Source organism: Mauremys mutica, chromosome 22, assembly GCF_020497125.1.
Source record: "Mauremys mutica isolate MM-2020 ecotype Southern chromosome 22, ASM2049712v1, whole genome shotgun sequence".
NCBI classification, from domain to species: Eukaryota; Metazoa; Chordata; order Testudines; family Geoemydidae; genus Mauremys; species Mauremys mutica.
Genome location: NC_059093.1, coordinates 22,715,353 through 22,740,056, shown reverse-complemented (window position 1 = coordinate 22,740,056; position 24,704 = coordinate 22,715,353). Strand labels below are relative to the sequence as shown.

The 24,704-nt window shown below is 48.7% G+C and overlaps 1 protein-coding gene and 1 non-coding gene across 3 annotated transcripts in view; both read right to left on the bottom strand.

The window, feature by feature from the left end:
- Positions 1-17,351, bottom strand: part of LOC123354952 (bone morphogenetic protein receptor type-1B-like) — a 51,792-nt gene extending 34,441 nt beyond the window's left edge. The window contains exons 1-3 of one of the 2 annotated variants that reach the window (XM_044997368.1): positions 17,292-17,351; positions 14,939-15,022; positions 11,644-11,813 (exon numbers count right to left, since the gene is read on the bottom strand). In XM_044997368.1, coding sequence (XP_044853303.1) covers positions 11,644-11,716 — 73 coding nt within the window. In that variant the 5' untranslated portion in view covers positions 11,717-11,813; positions 14,939-15,022; positions 17,292-17,351. Of the gene's footprint in view, positions 1-11,643; positions 11,814-14,938; positions 15,023-16,126; positions 16,180-17,291 lie in introns of those variants that run through there. The other variant, XM_044997369.1, reaches the window with a different exon arrangement.
- Positions 17,352-23,997: 6,646 nt separating this feature from the next.
- TRNAT-CGU lies at positions 23,998-24,071 on the bottom strand. The gene has a single exon. It is a non-coding gene; the product is annotated as a tRNA-Thr (tRNA).
- Between the last annotated feature and the right edge of the window lie 633 nt (positions 24,072-24,704).

The following is a 24,704-nucleotide window of genomic DNA, read 5'->3' as shown; positions in this document are numbered from 1 at the left end:
GGTGATAGAAAGGGGTAGCTCAGTGGTTTGAGCATTGCCCTGCTAAACCCAGGGTTGTGAGCTCAATCCTTGAGGGGGCCATTTGGGGATTGGTCCCCCTTTGAGCAGGGGGTTGGACTAGATGACCTCCTGAAGTCCCTTCCAACCCTGATGTTCTATGTTTCTATGAAAGCAGCTGCCTCAGCTTGTTAATGGCAAGAAGGTGATTAGGATGGCAGAGGCTGAAGGGGTAAAAGGCTAGAGGGACAGGAACCATAGGGCATTCCCCCCTATTAGGCCCATGGGCCTCACAAGGGGCTTTTGGTTTCAGACTGGGTCACTCTCTACACCTGGATAAACTCTGCACACAGAGCTTAGCTTTTCCATCTCAATGAAACCTGTCCAGATAACAGCTACGAAGGCTGTACAAGCTTTAGTGTTCTCCTCATTCATTAATGAGTGATATAAATGAACACAGTCTTCAGCAAACTATGAAAAAAGGTTCTGAGCTCATAAGCTTTGATAAAAGTGTGACCTGATGGTGAAATGCCTGAGAACCACTGATCTACAGCCCTCCCATTCCAATTTCACCTCCATGGACCATGGCAGAAAATATCAAACTATCCCTATCATGAAAAACATTTGACTACAACCAGCAATGTAATGCATGTGAAATAGAAACAAAAGCCCACAGAATGTACATTAAAAGGCAAATGGAATATACATTAATGGCCTGAGCCCTCATCCCACTGAACCCCATGAGAGCTTTGAGTAAGAACATAAGAACATAAGAAAGGCCGTACCGGGTCAGACCAAAGGTCCATCTAGGCCAGTATCTGTCTACCGACAGTGGCCAATGCCAGGTGCCTCAGAGGGAGTGAACCTAACAGGCAATGATCAAGTGATCTCTCTCCTGCCATCCATCTCCATCCTCTGACAAACAGAGGCTAGGGACACCATTCTTACCCATCCTGGCTAATAGCCATTTATGAACTTAGCCACCATGAATTTATCCAGTCCCCTTTTAAACATTGTTATAGTCCTAGCCTTCACAATCTCCTCAGGTAAGGAGTTCCATAAGTTGACTGTGCGCTGCGTGAAGAAGAACTTCCTTTTGTTTGTTTTAAACCTGCTGCCTATTAATTTCATTTGGTGATCCCTAGTTCTTGTATTATGGGAATAAGTAAATAACTTTTCCTTATCCACTTTCTCCACATCACTCATGATTTTATATACCTCTAGCATGTCCCCCCTTAGTCTTCTCTTTTCCAAGCTGAAGACTCCTAGCCTCTTTAATCTTTCCTGGTATGGGACCCTCTCTAAACCCCTAATCATTTTAGTTGCCCTTTTCTGAACCTTTTCTAGTGCTAGAATATCTTTTTTGAGGTGAGGAGACCACATCTGTACACAGTATTCGAGATGTGGGTGTACCATGGATTTATATAAGGGCAATAATATATTCTCAGTCTTATTCTCTATCCTCTTTTTAATGATTCCTAACATAATGTTTGCTTTTTTGACCACCTCTGCACACTGCGTGGACATCTTCAGAGAACTATCCATGATGACGCCAAGATCTTTTTCCTGACTCGTCATAGCTAAATTAGCCCCCATCATGTTGTATGTATAGTTGGGGTTATTTTTTCCAATGTGCATTACTTTACATTTATCCACATTAAATTTCATTTGCCATTTTGTTGCTCAATCACTTAGTTTTGTGAGATCTTTTTGAAGTTCTTCACAATCTGCTTTGGTCTTAACTATCTTGAGCAGTTTAGTATCATCTGCAAACTTTGCCACCTCACTGTTTACCCCTTTCTCCAGATCATTTATGAATAAATTGAATAGGATTGGTCCTAGGACTGACCCTTGGGGAACACCACTAGTTACCCCTCTCCATTCTGAGAATTTACCATTAATTCCTACCCTTTGTTCCCTGTCCTTTAACCAGTTCTCAATTCATGAAAGGACCTTCCCTTTTATCCCATGACAGCTTAATTTACGTAAGAGCCTTTGGTGAGGGACCTTGTCAAAGGCTTTCTGGAAATCTAAGTACACTATGTCCACCGGATCCCCCTTGTCCACATGTTTGTTGACCCCTTCAAAGAACTCTAATAGATTAGTAAGACACAATTTCCCTTTACAGAAACCATGTTGACTACTGCTCAAGAGTTTATGTTTTTCTACGTGTGTGACAATTTTATTCTTTCCTATTGTTTCAACTAATTTGCCCGGTACCGACGTTAGACTTACCGGTCTGTAATTGCCGGGATCACCCCTAGAGCCCTTTTTAAATATTGGCGTTACATTAGCTAACTTCCAGTCATTGGGTACCGAAGCCGATTTAAAGGACAGGTTACAAACCTTAGTTAATAGTTCTGCAACTTCACATTTGAGTTCTTTCAGAACTCTTGGTTGAATCCCATCTGGTCCCGGTGACTTATTAATGTTGAGTTTATCAATTAATTCCAAAACCTCCTCTAGTGACACTTCAAACTGTGACAGTTTCCTCAGATTTGTCACCTACAAAAGCCAGCTCAGGTTTGGAAATCTCCCTAACATCCTCAGCCGTGAAGACTGAAGCAAAGAATCCATTTAGTTTCTCCGCAATGACTTTATCATCTTTAAGCGCTCCTTTTGAATTTTGATCGTCAAGGGGCCCCACTGGTTGTTTAGCAGGCTTCCTGCTTCTGATGTACTTAAAAAACATTTTGTTATTACCTTTGGAGTTTTTGGCTAGCCGTTCTTCAAACTCCTCTTTGGCTTTTCTTATTACACTCTTGCACTTAAGTTGGCAGTGTTTGTGCTCCTTTCTATTTGCCTCACTAGGATCTGACTTCCACTTTTTAAAGGAAGTCTTTTTATCTCTCACTGCTTCTTTTACATGGTTGTTAAGCCACGGTGGCTCTTTTTTAGTTCTTTTACTGTGTTTCTTAATTTGGGGTATACATTGAAGTTGGGCCTGTAATTATGGTGTCTTTAAAAAGGGCCCACGCAACTTGCAGGGATTTCACTTTAGTCACTGTACCTTTTAACTTTTGTCTAACTAACCCCCTCATTTTTGTATAGTTCCCCCTTTTGAAATTAAATGCCACAGTGTTGGGCTGTTGAGGTGTTCTTCCCACCACAGGGATGTTGAATGTTATTGTATTATGGTCACTATTTCCAAGCAGTCCTGCTATAGTTACCTCTTGGACCAGCTCCTGCGCTCCATTCAGGATTAAATCTAGAGTTGCCTCTCCCCTTGTGGGTTCCCGTACCAGCTGCTCCATGAAGCAGTCATTTAAAGTATCGAGAAGTTTTATCTCTGCATTTCGTCTTGAAGTGAAATGTTCCCAGTCAATATGGGGATAATTGAAATCCCCCACTATTATTGGGTTCTTAATTTTGATAGCCTCTCTAATTTCCCTTAGCATTTCATCATCACTATTACTGTCCTGGTCAGGTGTTCGATAACAGATCCCTAATGTTATATTTTTACTAGAGCATGAAATTTCTATCCATAGAGACTCTATGGAACATGTGGATTCGCTTAAGATTTTTACTTCATTTGAATCTACACTTTCTTTCACATATATTGCCACTCCTCCCCCTGCACGACCTGTTCTGTCCTTCCGATATATTTTGTACCCCGGAATGATTGTGTCCCATTGATTGCTCTCAGTCCACCAGGTTTCTGTGATGCCTATTATATCTATATCCTCCTTTATCACAAGGCACTCTAGTTCACCCATCTTATTATTTAGACTTCTAGCATTTGTGTACAAGCACTTTAAAAACTTGTCCCTGTTTATTAGCCTGCCTTTTTCTGATGTGCCAGATTCTTTTTTATGTGACTGTTTATCATCTGATCCAGCCCTTACATTATACTTTTCAGTCCTCTGCTCCTGACTATAACCTGGAGATTCTCTATCATCAGACTCTCCCCTAAGAGAAGTCTGTGTCCCATCCACACGCTCCTCTGCAGCAGTCGGCTTTCCCCCATCTCCTAGTTTAAAATCTGCTCTACAACCTTTTTAATGTTAAGTGCCAGCAGTCTGGTTCCACTTTGGTTTAGGTGGAGCCCATCTCTCCTGTATAGGATCCTCCCATCCCAGAAGTTTCCCCAGTTCCTAATGAACATGAACCCCTCCTCTCTACACCATCATCTCATCCACACATTGAGACTCTGAAGCTCTGCCTGCCTACCTGGCCCTGCGCGTGGAACTGGGAGCATTTCTGAAAATGCCACCATAGAGGTCCTGCATTTCAGTCTCTTCCCTAGCAGCCTAAATTTGGCTTCCAGGACATCTCTCCTACCCTTCCCTATGTCATTGGTACCTACATGTACCACGACCACCGGCTCCTCCCCAGCACTACACATAAATCTATCTAGATGCCTCGAGAGATCCGCAACCTTCGCACCAGGCAGGCAAGTCACCATACGGTTCTCCCGGTCATCACAGACCCAGCTATCTACATTTCTAATAATCGAATCTCCCATTACTAACAGCTGCCTTTTCCTAGAAACTGGAGTTCCCTCCCCCGGAGAGGCAACCTCAGTGCGAGAGGCAACCCCAGCACCATCTGGAAGGAGGGTCCCAACTACGGGAAGGTTTCCCTCTGCTCCCATTGACTGCTCTACTTCCCTGGGCCGTTCTTCCTCCTCAACAGCACAGGAGCTGTCTGAGCGGAGGTGGGACAATTCTACAGTGTCCCAGAAAGTCTCATCAACATACCTCTCTGCCTCTCTTAGCTCCTCCAGTTCCGCCACCCTGGCCTCCAAAGTCCGTACATGGTCTCTGAGGGCCAGGAGCTCCTTCCACCGACTGCACACATACGCCACCCGCCCACAGGGCAGGTAATCATACATGCAACACTCAGCGCAATAAACTGGATAGCCCCCACTCTGCTGCTGGGCTTCTGCCTGCATTGTCTCCTAGTTAGTGGAAGGGTGGTTTACAGAAAGGAGTTTTGGAATGTGGTTCGGTTTACAGGTTTTAGGGGGGGCCCATGGGGAAGGGGTTACGGCCGGCAAGGGACTCCCGCTCCCTTCCCTCTCCCCTCCCAACTCCCTTGCGAAACTCCCTGTTAGCAGCCACTGTTCGCAAAGCTCCCTGGTTGCTTGTGCGCGGCTTTATAAAGCCCTGGCCTGAGTGAATGCCCCGCCCACTGATTAAGGCTCAGCCAATTACCAGAGGCTCCAAGCTTCGAGTACTCAGCACTCCTGAACATAGGCGGCAGGTTTGTATAATTTTTGGTGGGGCCCAAAATGGTGGTGCCCCCCCTCTCCCGCCCTGTAAGCCGATATAAAATGAAGCTACAACGCGTCAGCGCCACAAGATTACAAGGGTCAATTAAAAGTGGAAAGTCAGAAGCAGCACTTGCCTACTTCAATGTACAGTATTATATTTTGTTGCACCTGTTGTGATGAAGTGGGAATGTTCTTAATATTTTCTTTGAATACTGTGTGGGTGCCTCAGTTTCCCCTGCAAGATGCCAGCTGAAGGTGTTGGGGACAAAGAGATCAGGTGGCCTCCTTGTCCGGAAGAGACACAGAGGCCAGAGGAGGGTGTGTCAGTTTGGAGCTGGCTGGGGAAATGGGGAGAGACCCAGAACTTGGTTCTGGGCTCCCCACCCCCCAAGATGGACCTGACAGAGGGGTTCTGTTTTCTGTACCAACAAGCTCTGTTTAAACTGTTTTCCCGTCATCTAATAAACCTTCTGTTTTACTGTCTGGCTGAGAGTCACATCTGACTGCGGAGTTGGGGTGCAGGGACCTCTGGTTGCCCCAGGACCCGCCTGGGCAGACTCGCTGTGGAAAGTGCATGATGTGGAAGGGCTGAATGCTGCGAGGTCAGACCCAGGAAGGTGTAAGCTTCTTTCCCTGGAGACAGTACGCTCCGAGAGAAGAGGCTCCTCCAGAGTCCTGACTGGCTTTGTATAGAGTTGTTCCAAAGCATCACAGCATCCCCTTCCACACCATGCACTTCCCAGAAGTCCACACAGGCACTGACACTCCCTCCTCTGGCCTTTGTCTCTTTTCCAGGCATTAGGAGGCCACCCGATCTCTCTGTTCTCCAACACCTTCAGTTGGCACCTTTCAGGAGAGCGGCCCAGGCCATCAGTTGCCAGGAGACAGGGTTTCAGCCATTCTCTGTGCAGACAGCTCACACTGTCCCTCTAGGGCTCTACAACAATCACACCCCCTTATCCCACCATCTAGATCCTTGAGAAATGCAGAGAGGAAACTGAGGCACCCACACAGTAGTCAGAGAAAACATTAAGAACATTCCCACTTTGTGACAGCTGTATACAACTAGTTATACACTTTAAAGGGGTGTAAAATAGTCAAGTATCATGCTAAACAAAATGATACTCCAAACTGACCACCAAATTTAAGTTGCACGTTTTTCCCCTCAGGTGAGGGCTCTGGGGTGGGGCTGGGGATGAGGGGTTCACAGTGCAGGAGGGTGCTCAGGGCTGGGGTGCTGGGGGCGCAGGGACTGGGGTGGGGAAGGGCTGGGGATAAAGAACTTGGGATGCAGACAGGCTGCCCCAGGGCTATGGCCAGAGAGGACTTTCCCCCCCCCCCCGGTTACTGGCAGCCGCAAGCTCCAGGGGAGGGACCCCTCCCCCGCAGCACACTCACTCTGCACCACAGTCACTGCACATGCTCCTAGGGACTCTCTCAGGTCCAGAAAGCCCACTCGCCTCCCCTGTGGTGGGTACCGGGTGTCACGGAGTCCCTGGGCGCTGCTCTGGAAACTGCTCCCCACCAAGCCAGTCAGGACTTTGGGGAGCCTCCTCTCCCTTGGAGCAGACTTTTTTCAGGGCAAGAAGCTCCCACGGCTTCACCTCCTGGGTCTGACCTTGGAGCATTCAGCATCCTCTGCCCCTCCGTGCGCTTCCCACAGCGAGTCCGCCCGGGCGGGGTCCTGGGGAAGCCACAGGGTCCTGCCCCCCCCACTGCGCAGTCAGACGTGACTCTCAGCCAGCCAGTAACACAGAGGTTTATTCGTTGACAGGAACAGGGTCTAAAACAGAGCTTGTAGGTACAGTGAACCGGACCCCTCGGCCGGGTCCATTCTGGGGGCAGTGAGCCAGACCCCCCTTGTCTGCACTTCACACCTGGTCCCCAGCCAACTCCAGACTCCCAAACCCCCTCCAGCCCCGACTCCTCTCTGCTCAGTTCCTTTCCCGGGCCAGGAGGTCACCTGATCTCTTTGTCTCCAACACCTTCAGCTGGCACCTTTGCAGAGGAGGGGCCCGGGCCATCAGTTGCCTGGAGACAGGGTGTCGGCCATTCTCTGTGCAGACAGCATCACACTGGCCCTCTAGGGCTTTACAACAATCACACCCCCTTAACCCACCATCTAGAGCCTTAAGAAATGCATTGAGGAAACTGAGGCACACAGATAGTATTCAGAGAAAACAATAAGCACATTCCCACTTCGTAACAGCTGTATACGACCAGTTACATACTTTGAAGGGTGTAAAATAATCAAATATTGTGCTAAATACAATGATACTCCAAACTGACCACCAAATTTAAGTTGCACGTTTTTCCCCTCAGGTGAGGGTTCTGGGGTGGGGCTGGGGATGAGAGGTTCACAGTGCAGGAGCGTGCTCGGTGCTGGGGGTGCAGGCTTTGGGGTGGGGCAGGGCTGAGGATGAGGAACTTGGGGTGCAGACAGGCTGCCCCAGGGCTAGGGCCAGAGAGGACTCCCCATCACCACCACTGGCAGCAGCAAGCTCCAGGGGAGGGACCCCTCCTCTCCCCCCTACCCCCCACGGCACACTCACTCTGCACCACAGTCACTGCACATGCTCCTAGGGCCCCTCTCAGGTCCAGAAAGCTCACTCCCCTCCCCTATGATGGGTACTACGGGGTGGGGTGGGGGGTTGCCATCACAGGTGGCCTTCCATGTTGCTGCCCCTCACCATAACTTCACTGTGGATGGGGGATGGGGCTGCCCCTTGCCCAGCATGGGGCAGGAGTGGAGGGGCTGCAGGGTGGTGGCTGGGGGGGGACGGGACAGGAAGGGCAAGTTGTCACAAAATATACCCAAGCCCCAGCTGCTCAGGTAGGTCTATGAACCCCCTCTCCCATCTCCCCTGTGGTGGGTGGATGCTGGAGGGGAGGGGCACTGCCTTCACATATGGCTTCCTGCCTCCCTGACCCCTGCTGCAGCCTGCTGCCCCTCACCATAGCTTCACTGGGGGACGGTGCGAGGGGACGGGGTTGCCCCTTCCCCAGCGTTGGGCAGGAGTGGGGGCTGGGGCTGGGGCAGGGGGGGAATCATAGGGTCAAACACTCATGGAAGCCCCAGCAGCTGCTAAGGTGAGTGATGCCCGTCTCCTGGCCGGAAGTCCCCTTCGCGTGTCCTCCAGGTAGGGGCAGGGGAGGGGAGGGCTGCCAAGCACGGCACGGCCCCCTCCCCTCCCCCTCCTGAGGTGCTACAGCACCAGCAGCTTGCACTGCTCTTATGCTGTAGCCCTTAGGCGGTGGCAGCAGCTGCAGCAGCAAGGGAGAGAGACGCGCGCTGCGCGCTCTTTACGTTCAGGGAGGGAAGCTCCGGGGCGGGGAGGGCGGGGGAAGCTCCAGTCCTGGTGGCGGCGGTGGCGGCGGGGGAGAAGCGGGGGTGGGAAGGGTGCTCCAAGCAGGGGAGAAACCTAGCTCCAAATATTGGTGGAGCAGAGCCCCTGAATGTGAATATTCCTAGGGCTTTAGCCCCAGGAACCCATACAAGTTGGCGCCCATGCTCCTGAAAGCCAAACCAAAAACTCATTGTGAAGCATTTGCATTTGATGCACAATAAACTTGCCTTCCCCAGAGTCACATAGCTGCTTTTTTTTTTAATCTTAGCAAAATCAGAAATTAAAACCAATTTACACATGGAATTCACTGCATCTGATGTATTCTCTACTTTCCCGTAGCTATGATTAATATTATTTTCTTTTTAAAATAAATTATATTTGCATTATGATCTGCTTCTATATCTCTAAAAAGGGTTACATATGTATTTATCATATTTTTAAATCCAGCCTATATGCAACAAATTAACATTAATAGATGTTCTCTTTGTGGCTCACTGGAACACAGATTTTTAAACTAAGTCCTCATTCAACAAGCCTTCACAAAGCAGGTTTTCGGACTATATCACATTGTTATTTGTGGATAAGGACTGAACTTTTAAAATGTTCCAGTCAAATATTTTCAGACATCTGGCTCATGGGGCAGGAAATCAAAATAAAAATATTAGTAGTATAGAATCATAGAAGATTAGGGTTGGAAGGGACCTCGGGAGGTCATCTAGTCCCACCCCCTACTCAAAGCAGGACCCATCCCCAGAAAGATTTTTACCCTAGTTCCCTAAATGGTCCCCTGGGTTTAGCAGGCCAATGCTCAAAAAACTGAGCTATTGCTCCCATACAACTGATAAATCATCACAGCTCCTCTTCCCTATTCCAATTAAAAAGTGATCCAGGACCATCTCACTCGTATTCAGGAGAAAATACTAACTACAAAAATCAAAATATCAACTGGATTTTTTCCCAAAAAGCAGAGACTATATCTGCATATTAAAATATAATTATGACATGTATGAGCCAAACTTACAAAACACTGCGCTGACATTATACACAAGTGCCACTGCCCTTCCAACTAATTGTGTTTTAGCTGTTCATGGCTAGAAGTAAAATTCAGTATCAGTTTGGACTGCACCGCAGAGTAACAAGGCCTTTTTGAACTAGATTTATATTTGAGACATTTCTTTTTCAGTTGCATGACATGAGTTGTGTCATCTCCCCTCTCCTAAGGACATATTTTCAAATGAATCCCAAGCCAGCTGTGAAGTTCAGGCATGCAGAATTTAAATACACGCTACCGTAGTTGACACAAATTGTGTCCTCTGTGCAGGCAAGTGATTATACACATACACTTGACATTACAAACGTACGGCACATTTCTGATATTTGGCTCTCTGATTAATCCATCCTGAATCTTTCCACAAGTCCCTGTTCGCCAGCACTCACTGCCTCTTCCCTTGGTGACAGAGGCTACAGTTGCACTACAGAGCTTATGGGGACGCAGCTGCACCAATGCAGCTGTGCCGCTGTAGCGCTGCTAGAGTAGACATTCTCAGCTGACGGGAGAGAGCTCTCCCTTCGACTTAATTACTCCAGGCCACACATGTGGCGGTAGCTATGTTGGCAGGAGATGCACTGTCCACACTGGCACTTATCTCACATAACTTATCCTGACTTAAGCTGTACCCAGCAAGGGTTGGGTGGGTGCATCAGTTCATCTCGCCAGAAAACACCAACACAGTGTGCTGAGTTATTTGATGGGAAGTGACACCCAATGCCCAAAAGTCTCATGGACTTCAGTGATGCGCTGACATTTCCATATGTTGCCGAATGAGCTGCTCAACCATTCGCAAGAATTTTAACTCCTCTGAGGCAAATGCCACCCTGCCAAGTCACCAGGCCAATCAGCAAGTCAGTGTTTTATGTAACTAAATAACTAACAGTATAAATTAGTGTACTGGTTAGCTGCCAAAATAGGGAATGAATTGAACTGCCTGCAGCTCCTGTTGGGCTACCACACACATGCTGAACAGGGATGCTGCTTTTTGACATGCAATAAAGTCTCATTCTCTTACCTCCTACTATAACCATCCTCTGAACTGACTGTGTGGAAACACCAAGCAAGGAAAAGAATCTGTAAGTAGTTAGTGGGTGCTGAGGTACAAAACATATCTCTGGCTGAAAAGATGGGTGAATTCAAGAGCAAGTGGCACTGACTTACTCCGTTTGACAGGAAGCGCAGTTTGCATTGCTATCCCCAAACTTTAAAAAGAATTGAGGACAAATAAAATGTCAGACACAACCTCACTCGGGTTCCATATTGGGCAGTTTTAACGCAGTACTTGTAACCAAGATACAGAATTGGATTTTGAAGCTTCACCTTAACTTTGCAAGATTTACTCAATTACTACACAGAGTTTTAAGAAGTAAGATGGCGTCTATGCTTCATAAACAGCTTCCCCAATATAAACTGGAGATGGGTCCAAATCACTCAGTTAAGAACCATATTCCAAGCTAGTTGTCAACAGGGAAGGTGGGACCTTGAGCTGAACTTCACCATAGTTCAGGGTGTTGGGATCCACAATGTTATTTGGGCTCAGTGCACAGAGCAGACTCATGAAATTAATTTTCTCCTACTGATTACTACCTTCATAAAACACATTAAATCATTGTGAGCAAATTGACTCTACAAAAGTACTACTGCTGTTTCTTCTGGCTATTTGGTTTAACTGTATCATGTCCTATTAGGGAGCCAGTGTAAGATTCCCTAAAGCACTAAAAAAAAAAATCCCCCAAAACAAACCACACGTCCAATACTGAAGGACTGTAGGTGAGTCACAGGAAGTTGAACTGTTTAACACAGTGGTCTCCAAAGTGGGGTGCGCAAGAGGATCCTTCGGGGTGCGCTCCAGGAGCGCCATACTGACAGCTAAAATGCTGTACTTTCCCAGACTGCACTGTGGTTTGGAAATTCTTAAGCTGCGATTTTCCATGCTAAACTTTTCCTTTCATAATAAAATTGAACAGTTAGCCGTTATCTTTCAGCTCACCACCCTGTCAGAATTACATTGCGGAACACTTTTTTCTCCTTACCCTTCGTGTGCATGGAGAGTAGCACGATCAAGGAAACGTGAAGCTGCCAGTTTGATGCTTCCAGCCAGCCCATTGCTGCAGGAGAGGCGTGATTCTGATCTGCCTGTGTTCTTCTGGGTAGTCCCTGTGCTTCGCCTCTGTCAGATCCTCAGACAAGTCTGCCAGCAAGCCTGAGAGGAGAATGTGAAAGACAGGCCTGTTACAAACCAGTTCTGTCACCACACAGACCTCAGTTGATCACCTCATGGGGAGGACAGCAGCAGGGCAGCAAGGATCCCAAGCCGGAGTGGATCCCTGAGACAGGAGCATGGCCTGACTGCCCACACAGGGATCTGTGTAAACTTGGAAGCTGCCCCCACCCTCAGTTCCTTCTTGCCGGAAACACTGACAGAGGGGAAGGAGGGTGGGTCGTGGAATGGACATGAGCAACATCTCGAAGAACACAGTTACGGAACAGGTAACCGTCTTTTCTTCGTCCAGCGCTTGTTCATGTCCATTCCACATTAGGTGACCCAGCAGTTCCTGTGGAGGCGGGTAGGAGTGCACAGATACACAGACTGTAATACAGCTCTGCCAAGCCAAGCCCCCCTGGACGTCCAGTCTTGTGTGGTCTGGGACAGAGCACAGGCAGTAATACGTCCTGGCTCATGTGGAAGGAAGATACCACCTTTGGTAGGAAGGCTGGGTGGGGCCGCAGCTGGACCTTGTCCTTATAAAACACTCCCTTTACAAGAACTCTAGTTCCTACGAACAAAGCATAAGCAACGCTAGTAAGAGCAGCAAACATCCCATGCACCGCCACTGGCTGCAAGAAGGAACTGAGGGTGGGGGGAGCCGGCAGCACCCCCTATACCGTGCCATGCGGGCGCCACTCCAGAGGGGGCCGGAGCAGCTCCCCTGTGGATACTGCTAGTGGAAAAACGTTCTGCACCGGTGCATGTGGAGAGCACACACACAATGTGCAATGGACATGAGCAGGCACCCGAAGAACAGCTACCATTTACTAGTTCAAACCAGCAAGGGACCCATGCCCCATGCTGCAGAGGAAGGTGAAAAGCTCCAAGGGGGTCTGCCAATCTAACCAGGGGGGAAATTCCTTCACAACCCCATGTACGGGTCAACACCATTTACATAATCAGATACTCACTACAAAGGTTAACGGGAGCTAGATGTACACTACAGAATAGCTCCCCAGCTGTACCTGTGTGACTCATCAGGTTTCTAGGAATACCTGTGATAGTCTCTCTGGTTTATGTTGCAAATGCTCAGCTGTGGACTCTTCACTTAAGCAACAGTGTCTGTATGTGCGGATGGGAGGTGGGGGGAGAGAGGACCTTCTTTCCTACCCTCTATAATCAAAATGCATTCCAGGGATTTATATGTTTCACAGACGTTATTTTCATCTCTCAGTGACACCATTTGTTTTACCATATCCTTAGAAAGCCATAAATATCCCCCACTGACTTGAGACAGAGTTGAACTGATGTTTCTGAGGTAAAAATTAGGCTTCATGTATCAATTTAATCTAGTGTAACTTCACCGACTGCAGTGGAATTACACCAGAGATGCATTTGGTCCCAGAACCACTATCCACGAGTGTACAACTGAGGGCCAAATGCTGCAGTCCAGATGAGGAATGGACCCTGGTCACGCACAGAAAAAATGAGTTGCCAGCTAAATCCTGCTCACTTTTGTGAGGTGAGAAGTCCCAGGATTTGGCCCCTCTCTCTAAAAAATCTCTCCCCCTGAACTATCATTTTATTATTGATTGTTTGAGCTGCAAATTGGGATTTTTATCAGGATTCTTAAAAGAAAAAAATGATTTTTTTTGTGATATTATTCTCTGTAATGACCCTACAAAAATTATTCATCTTAAACTGAAAAGGGAAGTGCCCTGATAGAATTGGCATCTGAGACTGAGACTGTCAGTTTTCTAATCAAAATCAGCTCCTCTCTGGGATTATTATTAAGGCTCTGATTTAGTCACAGGTATTTTTAGTAGACGTCACGGACAGGTCACAGGCAACAAACAAAAATTCACCCCCCCTTGATCGATCCATGATTTATACTAAAAATAGCTGTTATTAAATCTTGGGGGGATGATGCTGGGGGGCATGAGGGGGCCGCTGTGGGGAGGGGCCGGGGGGAGGCGCCTGGGGCCAGCAGCACCAGCTGCCAGAGGCTGAGGCTGCTCTGGCTGGCTGCCCAGGGACTGCTGCCTGGGTCAGTGGACCACGGCTGCTCCGGCCACCCCGGGATCACTATTGGGGGCTGCCAGAGAAGCGGCTGCTATGGCTGTCCCCAGGGCCACTCCAGCAGCAGCCCGTGTGGCTGTCTTGGGGGCCAGCTGAGTGGCTGGCCCCAGACCCAGCTGCTTGGCGGCCCTGGGATCAGCCACACTGGCCCCTGCAGAAGTCACAGAGGTCACGGAAAGTAACAGAATCTGTGACTTCTGCAACCTCTGTGACAGACACGGAGCCCTAATTATTATTCAGATAGCACCAACGGTTTATTTGGCACCTCACAAGCAGTGTTTGGTCACATTTCTAATGTAATATCAAATCTCACTATATATTTAGCACAATAAAACTTTTAGCAGCTTCATTGGTGTAGTCAATTGTATAATGTGCCTTTCAAATGTAATACATTGGCTTATTCTCAAAACTATTTGAATTAATTTGATCATTAATTATAGTTAAAAGAATTATTTCCTTTGACTATCTTAGCTCCATTTTTATATAACCACAAACCCCTAATTAATGTACACACCCTGACATGTCAATGTCAGCCAAGAAGAGCATGATTTCACTCATGATTTCTTGTAATATCAATGAGAAACCTCCATGAAGGCCTTTGATTTACTTAAAAGCACAGGCACTGTACTGAACATAACGACAGCTTTGCTTCAGAGACCGGATATCCACTGACCATGTAGCGAAACTGAAACAGCAATAACAAGTTCAGAAAGGCCTCTAAGGTACTACTTTCCTTTGCGTGATGGATCAATTGCAATACCTTCTTCATGAAGTCAAGCAATTTTACACTAAGATCTCTCTGAAGGATGAAAACTCCCTTGGGAAACTTCCCATAGAATCTCTGCAGTGGACAGGATTTATGTCCGAGCTCCCTTCTCTAATGTTGTAGTCATCCAGGCCAACATATCTGTGTATATTTAACCTGTTTGCCTAAAAGTCAGGCACTTCACACCACGTTTAGGCATGTAAACAACAATGGTCTGATTTTCACCCACAAACCCCTTTGAGGTCAGTGAGACTCACAGATACTCAGTACTTACAAAAAGTGACCTGATGTTCAAAGGCGCTGAATGCCTGCAGCTCCCATCAGCTTCAGTGGTAGAGTTTGTGGATGGAAAGCAGGCCTAATGGAAAAAAAAACTGCACGTACGATATATGTACCAAAGACTCAGGTCCAAAGAAATTTGCCACAATCTATAGGTTCAGGGCTTTTTTTAATTCTGTAGTATTTTGTTTTATCCCTGGGACAATATTAGTTTCTCATGTACTGGGAAGTAAAGGGAGCTGAAATGTTTTTATTCGATGCTTGGGCAACCTTAAAATTCTGGCATTTGCTAACTTCTAAGTATTTGACTCCATAACATGAATGTTCTTTTAACACAGAGGGGTTTTGTAATTTAATAGTATATAGCAAAAACAATATGAAGAAAATGTAATTAAACACAGAAAATAAAATATTATAACCACAATGTTAAAACTGCAGTTTATACAAACATTGCATAATTCTTTATAACCCTAAACTTACACACTGATTTGTGGATTTCATTTTATCTGCTAACACAATTAAAAGTAAAACATGATTCTATTAAATAAAAAACAAAAACAAAGCAAAACACCAACACAAGCCAAGAGGGTGGTTTAAATATGCAGCATGAAGAGGTATTCATATGCAATTCAGTCTGCAAGGGCTCAATTCAGTGAAATTCTGTCCTGCTTCTCTTTTGTGAAAAATATAGGCAAGGCTACAGAGTCCATTTTAAAAGTTAATTGGTGGTGATCTCCCTTGACTTTGCACTGTGAATGCCTGGGCCTTTGTTTTTTTGTTGTGGTGGTTTTTTAAAGTAAGAAATCCTGCTTTTTTCCATATTATGTTCTGGTCTGGGAGGTATTTGGGGGGCCGGGGGTAGAAGAGGGGGAGGATGGGAGGTATTGACGGTGGGGGTAGATGAGGGGGGTGGAAGGTATTTGGGGGCAGGGGAGCTAGACAAGGGGAGTGGAAGGTATTTGGGCACGGGGTGTAGAGGGGTGGGAGGCATTGGGCGCTGGGGGGGTATTTGGGGGACGGGGGTGGACGAGGGCAGCAGGGGTATTTGGGGGAGCTCGGGGGGTGTTTGGGGGCGGTGGTAGGGCGCGGGAGGCATTTGGGGAGGGGGCACGGAGGGGGAGAGGTATTGGGGGAGGGGGCCTGGGGAGATTTGGGGAGCTCGGGGCCCCCCCGCCGCCTTTACCCGCTCGTGCTCCGGGCCGCGACACGTGCAGCTCAAAAGGCGCCGCACTGTCAGCTCGCGGCCACGTGACGCCCCCCCCCGGGAAGCTCCGCCCCTCCCGACACAGCCAATAGGAAGAGGAGCCCTGACCAATCGGAGCGCAAGAAAAATTCCCCCCACCTCCCCGTGCTTGAGTGCGAGGGTGGGGGCTGCCTGCAGTGTCCAGACCCCCCCGCGGGTGCTGCGGGGACCAGCCCCGCCCCAGGGCTCAGCGGGGACCAAACCCCCCCCCAGGGTGCAATGGGGGAGGGGCTGCAGGGACCAGACCCGCCCCCAGGGATACAGCGGGGGAGGGGGGGCAGCCACACCGGCTCCGGGGGCACTTTGCGCAGCCACTGCTGTGATGAGCTGGCGAGTCTCAGCCTTGAGGGCCAGGTGCCCCTGCTGTCACCCCCCCTCCCAGCCCCCCAGCTTGTCTAGGGGGCGCCTCCCTTTACCCCCCCCCCGCCTCTCTTAGAACCACGTTGTGCCCCGGAGGCCTGGGGCCGCGGAGCCGCTGGCAGTGGTTCTGTAGGGGGCCCCTCGCACCAGCCTCAGTCCATCCTTCCTGGGGACGGGGACCCTGATTTCCAGCCTTCCCTGGGGGAACCTCCCCGAATGGGCTCTCTGCTGCGGAGCCCCAAGCCCCTCCCACTCCCCACCAGCGGGGATGGGAGTGGGGTAAATGCCCCCGAGGCAGTCACATCCCCCGCCCTGCCGGCTACATGCTGGGAATCCAGGCTGGGAGGCAGGGGGGCTGCCGGCCGTGGGGTGCCCTGCAGCCTGGTGCCATTCACAAGGAGAACCGCGACGGCCTGACACCCCAACCCCTGTACGAGCTCCCGGCCTGCCCCCCCCATGCCTACTGCCTCTTGAGCAGCCCCCCTGCGGTGTCCCCAGTACCTCCCCTCGGCTGTGTCCCCTCCCCCGCAGCTTCCCAGCCCCCCAGCTCCCGCCCTGTGACATCCCCCTCGCTACACTGTCTCCCTGCAGCTTGCCCCATTCCCTCCCTGAGTCCCAGCTTCACCCCCTGACATCTCTCCAACCCCACCTCCCCCCATCACAGCCCTTGCCCCCCTCTAGTGCCCTGGCCCCTGCTCCCCGTGGGGGGCTTGAGAGGATCCCACTCCCCGGCCGCTCCACTCACCAGAATGGGAAGCTGCTGGTGTTGAGGAAGGTGGGCCTGGGCTGGGCCAGTTGCTTGGGCAGGTCCTGGTGAAAGAGAGAAGAGCAGGCAAGGCTGAGAGGCCCCTCCCTTGTTCCCGGGGGGAACAGGGGGTCCCACAATTTGGCCAGTGTCACCCTCCCACATACAGAGGAGACATCATCTCCCAGCAGGCCATGCTCCATCTCCAGCCCCGCAGGGATGAGACCACAATCCACCAGTGCCCCCCACCCCGCCACCACCATCAGCAGTCAAGCCAGGGAATCACCCCCTTCTCCCCTGAGAGGGCTGCAGGACTCCCTGCCCCCTGCAACACCAGTCTCCCAGCCATGTACCCCGGGGTGGGGTGGGGTAAGGGTGTGGACTCACCCCTGCGGCGCCTCCTGCTGGTCATCAGAGGGAATTAGCTCGTCCCAGCTCCGGAGCACCCTCTGCAGGCCGGTGATCCATCTTACCTCACTCTGGCCCCCGTGTCCCTCCCAGGATCCGGTGCCCTGTTATCTGGGGTGCTTCCTCCCAGGGGAACCCCCACCCACTATCCCCACTTCGCCTCAGTCATGGCTACTGCCCAGTCATCACTTAGCCCCTGTTTCCTGGGGCAGACTGCAGTGTCAGCCACTCATCACAGGCAAAGGGGTTCAGACCTGCTGCCTCTGCCTACCCGTGGGCTGCCCCTGTGCAACCCCAGTACCCAGTTGGCCTTACCCTGAAGCCTGGGGGGGTTTCCAGGCCAGAGCTCCCCAGCTCCTCTTGCCTTCCCCCAGCCCTGCTCCACCTTGGGCACCCAGCAGGGGTGAAAGTAACTTACACGACTTACCGGTGCTGCCGAAGTCATGTGAGGGGTGTGGCCTCATCCAGAAGAGGCGTGGCCTCGCAAGATTTTGTCCTCGGATATATTTATAATGAGCCATCATATCTCCCCTCAGCCTTCTTTTGGTTAGGCTAAACAAGCCAAGCTCTTTGAGTCTCCTTTCATAAGACAGGTTTTCCATTCCTCGGATCATCCTAGTAGCCAGTCTCTGAACCTGTTCCAGTTTGAATTCATCCTTCATAAACATGGGAGACCAGAACTGCACACAATATTCCAGATGAGGTCTCACCAGTGCCTTATATGACGGTACTAACACCTCCTTATCTTTGCTGGAAATACTTCGCCTGATGCATCATAAAACTGCTTTAACTTTTTTAATGGCCATATCACATTGGCGGCTCATAGTCATCCTGTGATCAACCAATACTCCGAGGTCCTTCTCCTCCTCTGTTACTTCCAACTGATGTGTCCCCAATTTATAACCAGAATTCTTGTTATTAATCCCTAAATGCAGGACCTTGCACTTTTCACTATTAAATTTCATCCTATTACTATTACTCCAGTTTACAAGGTCACCCAGATCTTCCTGTAGGATATCCCGGTCCTTCTCTGTGTTAGCAATACCTCCCAGCTTCGTGTCATCCGCAAACATTATTAGCACATTCCTGCTTTTTGTGCTAAGGTCAATAATAAAAAGGTTAAATAAGATTGGTCCCAAAACTGATCCCTGAGGAACTCCACTAGTAACCTCCCTCCAGCCTGACAGTTCACCTTTCAGTACGACCCGTGGTAGTCTCCCCTTTAACCAGTTCCTTATCCACTTTTCAGTTTTCATATTGATCCCCATCTTTTCCAATTTAACTAATAATTCCCCATGTGGAACTGTATCAAATGACTTCCTGAAATCGAGGTAAATTAGATCCACTGCGTTTCCTTTGTCTAAAAAATCTGTTACCTTCTCAAAGAAGGAGATCAGGTTGGTTTGGCACGATCTACCTTTTGTAAAACCATGTTGTATTTTGTCCCAATTACCATTGACCTCAATGTCCTTAACTACTTTCTCCTTCAATTTTTTCCCCAAGACCTTACATACAACAGATGTCAAACTGACAGGCCTATAGTCACTTTTTTTTCCTTTCTTAAAAATAGGAACTATGTTAGCAATTCTCCAGTCATACGGTACAACCCCTGAGTTTACTGATTCATTAAAAATTCTTGCTAATGGGCTTGCAATTTCATGTGCCGGTTCCTTTAATATTCCTGGATGAAGATTATCTGGGCCCTCCGATTTTGTCCCATTAAGCTGTTCGAGTTTGGCTTCTACCGCGGATGTGGTAATATCTACCTCCATATCCTCATTCCCATTTGTCATCCTTCCATTATCCCTACGCTCCTCATTAGCCTCATTAAAGACCGAGGCAAAGTATTTGTTTACATATTGGGCCATGCCTAGGTTGTTATTAACCTCCACTCCATCCTCAGTGTTTAGCAGTCCCACTTCTTCTTTCTTTGTTTTCTTCTTATTTAGATGGCTATAGAATCTTTTACTATTGGTTTTAATTCCCTTTGCAAGGTCCAACTCTACACGGCTTTTGGCCTTTCTCACTTTATCCCAACATGTTCTCACCTCAATAATCAGAGGGGTAGCCGTGTTAGTCTGGATCTGTAAAAGCAGCAAAGAGTCCTGTGGCACCTTATAGTCTAACAGACATATTGGAGCATGAGCTTTCGTGGGTGAATACCCACTTCGTCGGATGCAAGTAGTGGAAATGTCCAGGGGCAGGTATATATATGCAAGCAAGAAGCAGGCTAGAGATAATGAGGTTAGTTCCATCAGGGAGGATGAGGCCCTCTTCTAGCAGTTGAGGTGTGAAAACCAAGGGAGGAGTAACTGCTTTTGTAGTTGGCTAGCCATTCACAGTCTTTGTTTAATCCTGAGCTGATGGTGTCAAATTTGCAGATGAACTGAAGCTCAGCAGTTTCTCTTTGAAGTCTGGTCCTGAAGTTTTTTTGCTGCAGGATGGCCACCTTAAGATCTGCTATTGTGTGCCCAGGGAGGTTGAAGTGTTCTCCTACAGTTTTTGTATATTGCCATTCCTAATATCTGATTTGTGTCCATTTATCCTTTTCCGTAGAGACTGTCCGGTCTGGCCGATGTACATAGCAGAAGGGCATTGCTGGCATATGATGGCGTATATTACATTGGTGGACGTGCAGGTGAATGAACCGGTGATGGTGTGGCTGATCTGGTTAGGTCCTGTGATGGTGTCGCTGGTGTACATATGTGGGCAGAGTTGGCATCGAGGTTTTTTGGATGGATTGGTTCCTGAGTTAGAGTTACTATGGTGCGGTGTGCAATTACTGATGAGAATATGCTTCAGGTTGGCAGGTTGTCTATGGACGAGGACTGGCCTGCCACCCAAGGCCTGTAAAAGTGAGGGATCATTGTCCAGGATGGGTTGTAGATCCCTGATGATGCGTTGGAGGGGTTTTAGCTGGGGACTGTATGTGATGGCCAGTGGAGATCTGTTGGTTGGGTACACCTCTGGCTCTGTTGATCTGTTTCCTTATTTCCTCGTGCGGGTATCATAGTTTTGAGAATAGTTGGTGAAGATCTTGTAGGTGTTGGTCTCTGTCTGAGGTGTTGGAGCAGATATGGTTGTACCTCAGTGCTTGGCTGTAGACAACGGATCGTGTGGTGTGCCCGGGCTGGAAGCTGGAGGCATGAAGGTAGGCATAGTGGTTGGTAGGTTTTCGGTATAGGGTGGTCCTAATGTGACCATCACTTATTTGCACCGTGGTGTCTAGGATGTGGACTTCCTGTGTAGAATGGTCCAGGCTGAGGTTGATGGTGGGGGTGGAAGCTGTTGAAATCGTGGTGGAATTCTTCCAGAGTCTCCTTTCCATGGGTCGAGATGATGAAGATGTCATCAATGTAGCGTAGGTAGAGAGGGGCATGAGTGGACAAGAGCTGAGGAAGCGTTGTTCCAGGTCAGCCTTAAAAATGTTGGCATATTGTGGGGCCATGCGGGTGCCCATAGCGGTGCCACTGATCTGGAGCTATATCTTGTCATTAAATTTGAAATAGTTGTGTGTGAGGATAAAGGCACAGAGCTCAGCAACCAGTTGTGCTGTGGCATCATCAGGGATACTATTCCTGACAGCTTGTATTCCATCGGTGTGTGGGATGTTTGTGTAGAGAGTCTCCACATCCATGGTGGCAAGGATGGTGTTTTCTGGAAGGTCACCAACGCATTGAAGTTTCCTCAATAAATCAGTGGTGTCACAGAGAGAGCTGGGAGTGTTGGTGGCATAGGGTCTGAGTAAAGAGTCCACATATCCAGACAGTCCTTCAGTGAGAGTTCCAATGCCCGAGATGATGGGGCGTCCAGGATTTCTGGGTTTGTGGATCTTGGGTAGCAGATAGAATAGCCCTGGTCGGGGCTCTAAGGGTATGTTGATTTGTTCCGGTGTTAGTGTAGGGAGTGTCCTGAGTAGATGCTGCAGTTTCTTAGCATATTCCTCAGTGGGATCTGAGGGAAGTGGCCTGTAGAATTTGGTATTGGAGAGTTGTCTGGCGGCCTCCTTTTGGTAGTCAGACCTGTTCATGATGACAACAGCACCTCCTTTATCAGCCTCTTTGATTATAATGTCAGGATGGTTTCTGAGGCTGTGGATGGCATTGCGTTCTGCACAACTTAGGTTATGAGGCAAGCGATGTTGTTTTTCCACAATTTCTGCCTGTGCACATCGGTGGAAGCATTCTGTGTATAGGTCCAGACCGTGATTTCGACCCTCAGGAGGAGTCCATGTGGAGTTCTTCTTCTTGTGCTGTTGGTGGGAGGGTAACTGTGTATCAGTGGGCTGTTCAGTGTTATCCTGGAAGTATTCTTTGAGTCGGAGGGGGTTGAACTCAGCCTTGCATTCCATCCCTGATGTTTCATGGACTAACAGCAGCAGCATAAAGAAAGAGCGGAGCCAATATCTCCCTGGCAGGGATGCAGGTGCTACGTCCCCTCTGTCTGACCATCGCCATTGCAGGAGAGAAGGTTTCAATGGAATCGAATGCCCTGGCTCAGACAAGAGACACAGGGAGGTTTTTCTGTTCATGGATCTGTGCAAAGGAAATTGTGTCTCTGTGTGAAATTGAGGAGGGAAATGAAATGTTCACATGGTGGCCCAATGCCCTAACAAATGTGGGTGAAGGAGTCGGGCTGGAAAATGATTTTACAGGAGTTTGTATCAATTTATTGCCCTGATTAAAAGCTATGGCTAAAAGGAAGCCACTGTTGTTTGTACTTGAATCTGTGTAGGGACACCCCAGTGGGTATCAAGTCCATTGCCTTAACCAGGGATAGTCGATTATTTTATCAAGATCTAAATTTCTTGGTCAAGATATAGTCAATGTCTACACTCCAGAGAAAATAATACAGTGATGATAGTAAGAAGAATTTAGAAATAATTTGCAGTCACTATGGGCATAACTATGATGATTGTCTCGTGTTTCACTCTTTATATCTGGCACCACCACTGCCTTTCCCTTTAGTCTTGTAGTTTACCAAGGGTAAAACTAAACATCTCTTCAGATACAAGGGAGTGTTTGTGTTCATTCCTGTTAGCTACACAGGGGTTTCATGTAGCTGCTTTCAATCCTCTGGCTCTGCCCTGATAAGTAACATTTCAGGCTGTCACTGAACTGAAGGAGGGAGATCATTTTTTGACAGATTACGCCGCCTCTTAAAGGTGTTTGTCTGGCTGGCAGCCCTGGTTCCCAGGACTCTCCTGAGGGAAGAAAGTTTCTGTGCAAAATACTAAAACTTTTAACAGAGAGGAGGGAAAGACAATGGCCACATGATGGGGCCAGTATGTATGACAACATGGTTCTTTTATATGGGATGACTCTGAACATTGACTGATCTCCACTCCCTTGTGTTTGAAGAGATGTTTAGTTGTGCACTTAGGAACCTATAAGGCTGAAGCAATGTTATGGATGGTGACACTACGATTGAAGGGTTATTTAATGTTGTAGAAATTGTTAAAAACACTTAGCTTAAACTGGAACTGCCTGTTGTTAAAGGCTGGTTTCCCCACGTCAGTTCCATAAGCTCTGCTAGAAACACCCTGGGTTCTCTCCTGCCTCGGTGGGAACTAGAGGGAATTGTCCCCTGCTGCCCTTGGCTCCAGGCTGGTTTTTCTGGGGAGGGTACGTGGAATTGATTTGTTTGCTGTTGAGAAGGGAGCCAGGCCAGTTTTCAGGGAACGAGAACTCCCAGCATCTTCCCAGCCCAGCCCAGGCTGCTGCCCTGTCCCAGCCTCTGTTCCCCGGGGGGCCCTGCGTGTTTGACTCTAGAGCAGGCCGGGAGCAGCAGCTGAGGCAGAGGACAGCCTGGGCCGGGCAGATAAGAAGGAGTTTAGCCAGCAAAAAAGGTAAAATGGCAGGGGAGTGTTACCTTGGACTCGACGGCATTTCTCCATTGGTCTGTCTGCTTGGGGGCAGGGACAATAACACGTCCTGCTGCTTTCGTTATTTCAAAGGGCGGTTTAGGATTTTCATTCTCACACGTGGTGCACAAAGCAGGACTCAACCTTTGGTGTAAACTAAATGAGCTGCCCACAGATTCTGGCAGCCACAATGAGCATTTGGGTGAGAGCTCAGACCTGCCCCTGTCCCAGAGGGAGGGGGTCGTCTGTGTGGGGACTGGACCACTGAGCTACCCGCTCCTAACTCCCAGACTTTCAGTAACTCTATTATCAGTGCCTGTGAGTGTTATTTAAACCATAAGAAAAACCACACTGGGCTAGACCAAAGGACCATCTAGCTCTGAATCTTGTCTTCTGACAGTAGCCAATAGCAGGTGCCCCAACAACCAATCAACAAGGCACAACTGGGAGTTGAACCCAGGATCTCCTGCTTACGAAACAGATGCTTTAGCCAGCTAAGCCATGGTGCCTGTGTGAAGCTAAAACACAGTGTCTGCCCACACCTGACTCCCTGCCATCGCTACCAGGGCCTGACAAGCTTTGGTTGTGTTTGGATTCTGCAAAGCAGAGGAGCAGGTGACGTTTTCCTTGCAAGCTGTGTGTGAGTGAATCTTTGGCCAGGTCTGCACTACAAAGTTGTTTTAGCAGAATTATATTGCTCTGGTGTGTGAAAAACACACAACGCTATCTCGGTCGGTAGCTTGTGGCTGGTGTACACCCTGCAATGCCACGTATGGTGACAAAACTGCCCTGTTTTCCTGACAAAATAAAACGACTTCGATGAGAGGTCTAGAGCTTTTTGCAGCAAACTTAAATTAACAGAGTAAACACTGCTGTTTATTATATCGACATAACTGGCCTTCCCCAGTATCCCACAATGCCCGCCGTGAACTCGCCTGCTCTGCATTCCTGCTACAGAGCCATGGGCCCCTCCCCTTTCATAGCTCCGGGAAGTTCTGACAGCTGAGCCTGCTGCTCTGCTCCAGTAGCTAGGAGCAAATCACCGCAGTGGATGCTGCTCTCTCCCGCTCTGCGAACACAGAGCAGGGTGGCGGGAACTTCTTGACACTGTAGGGGGGCCACTGGCATCCGACCTGTGACAC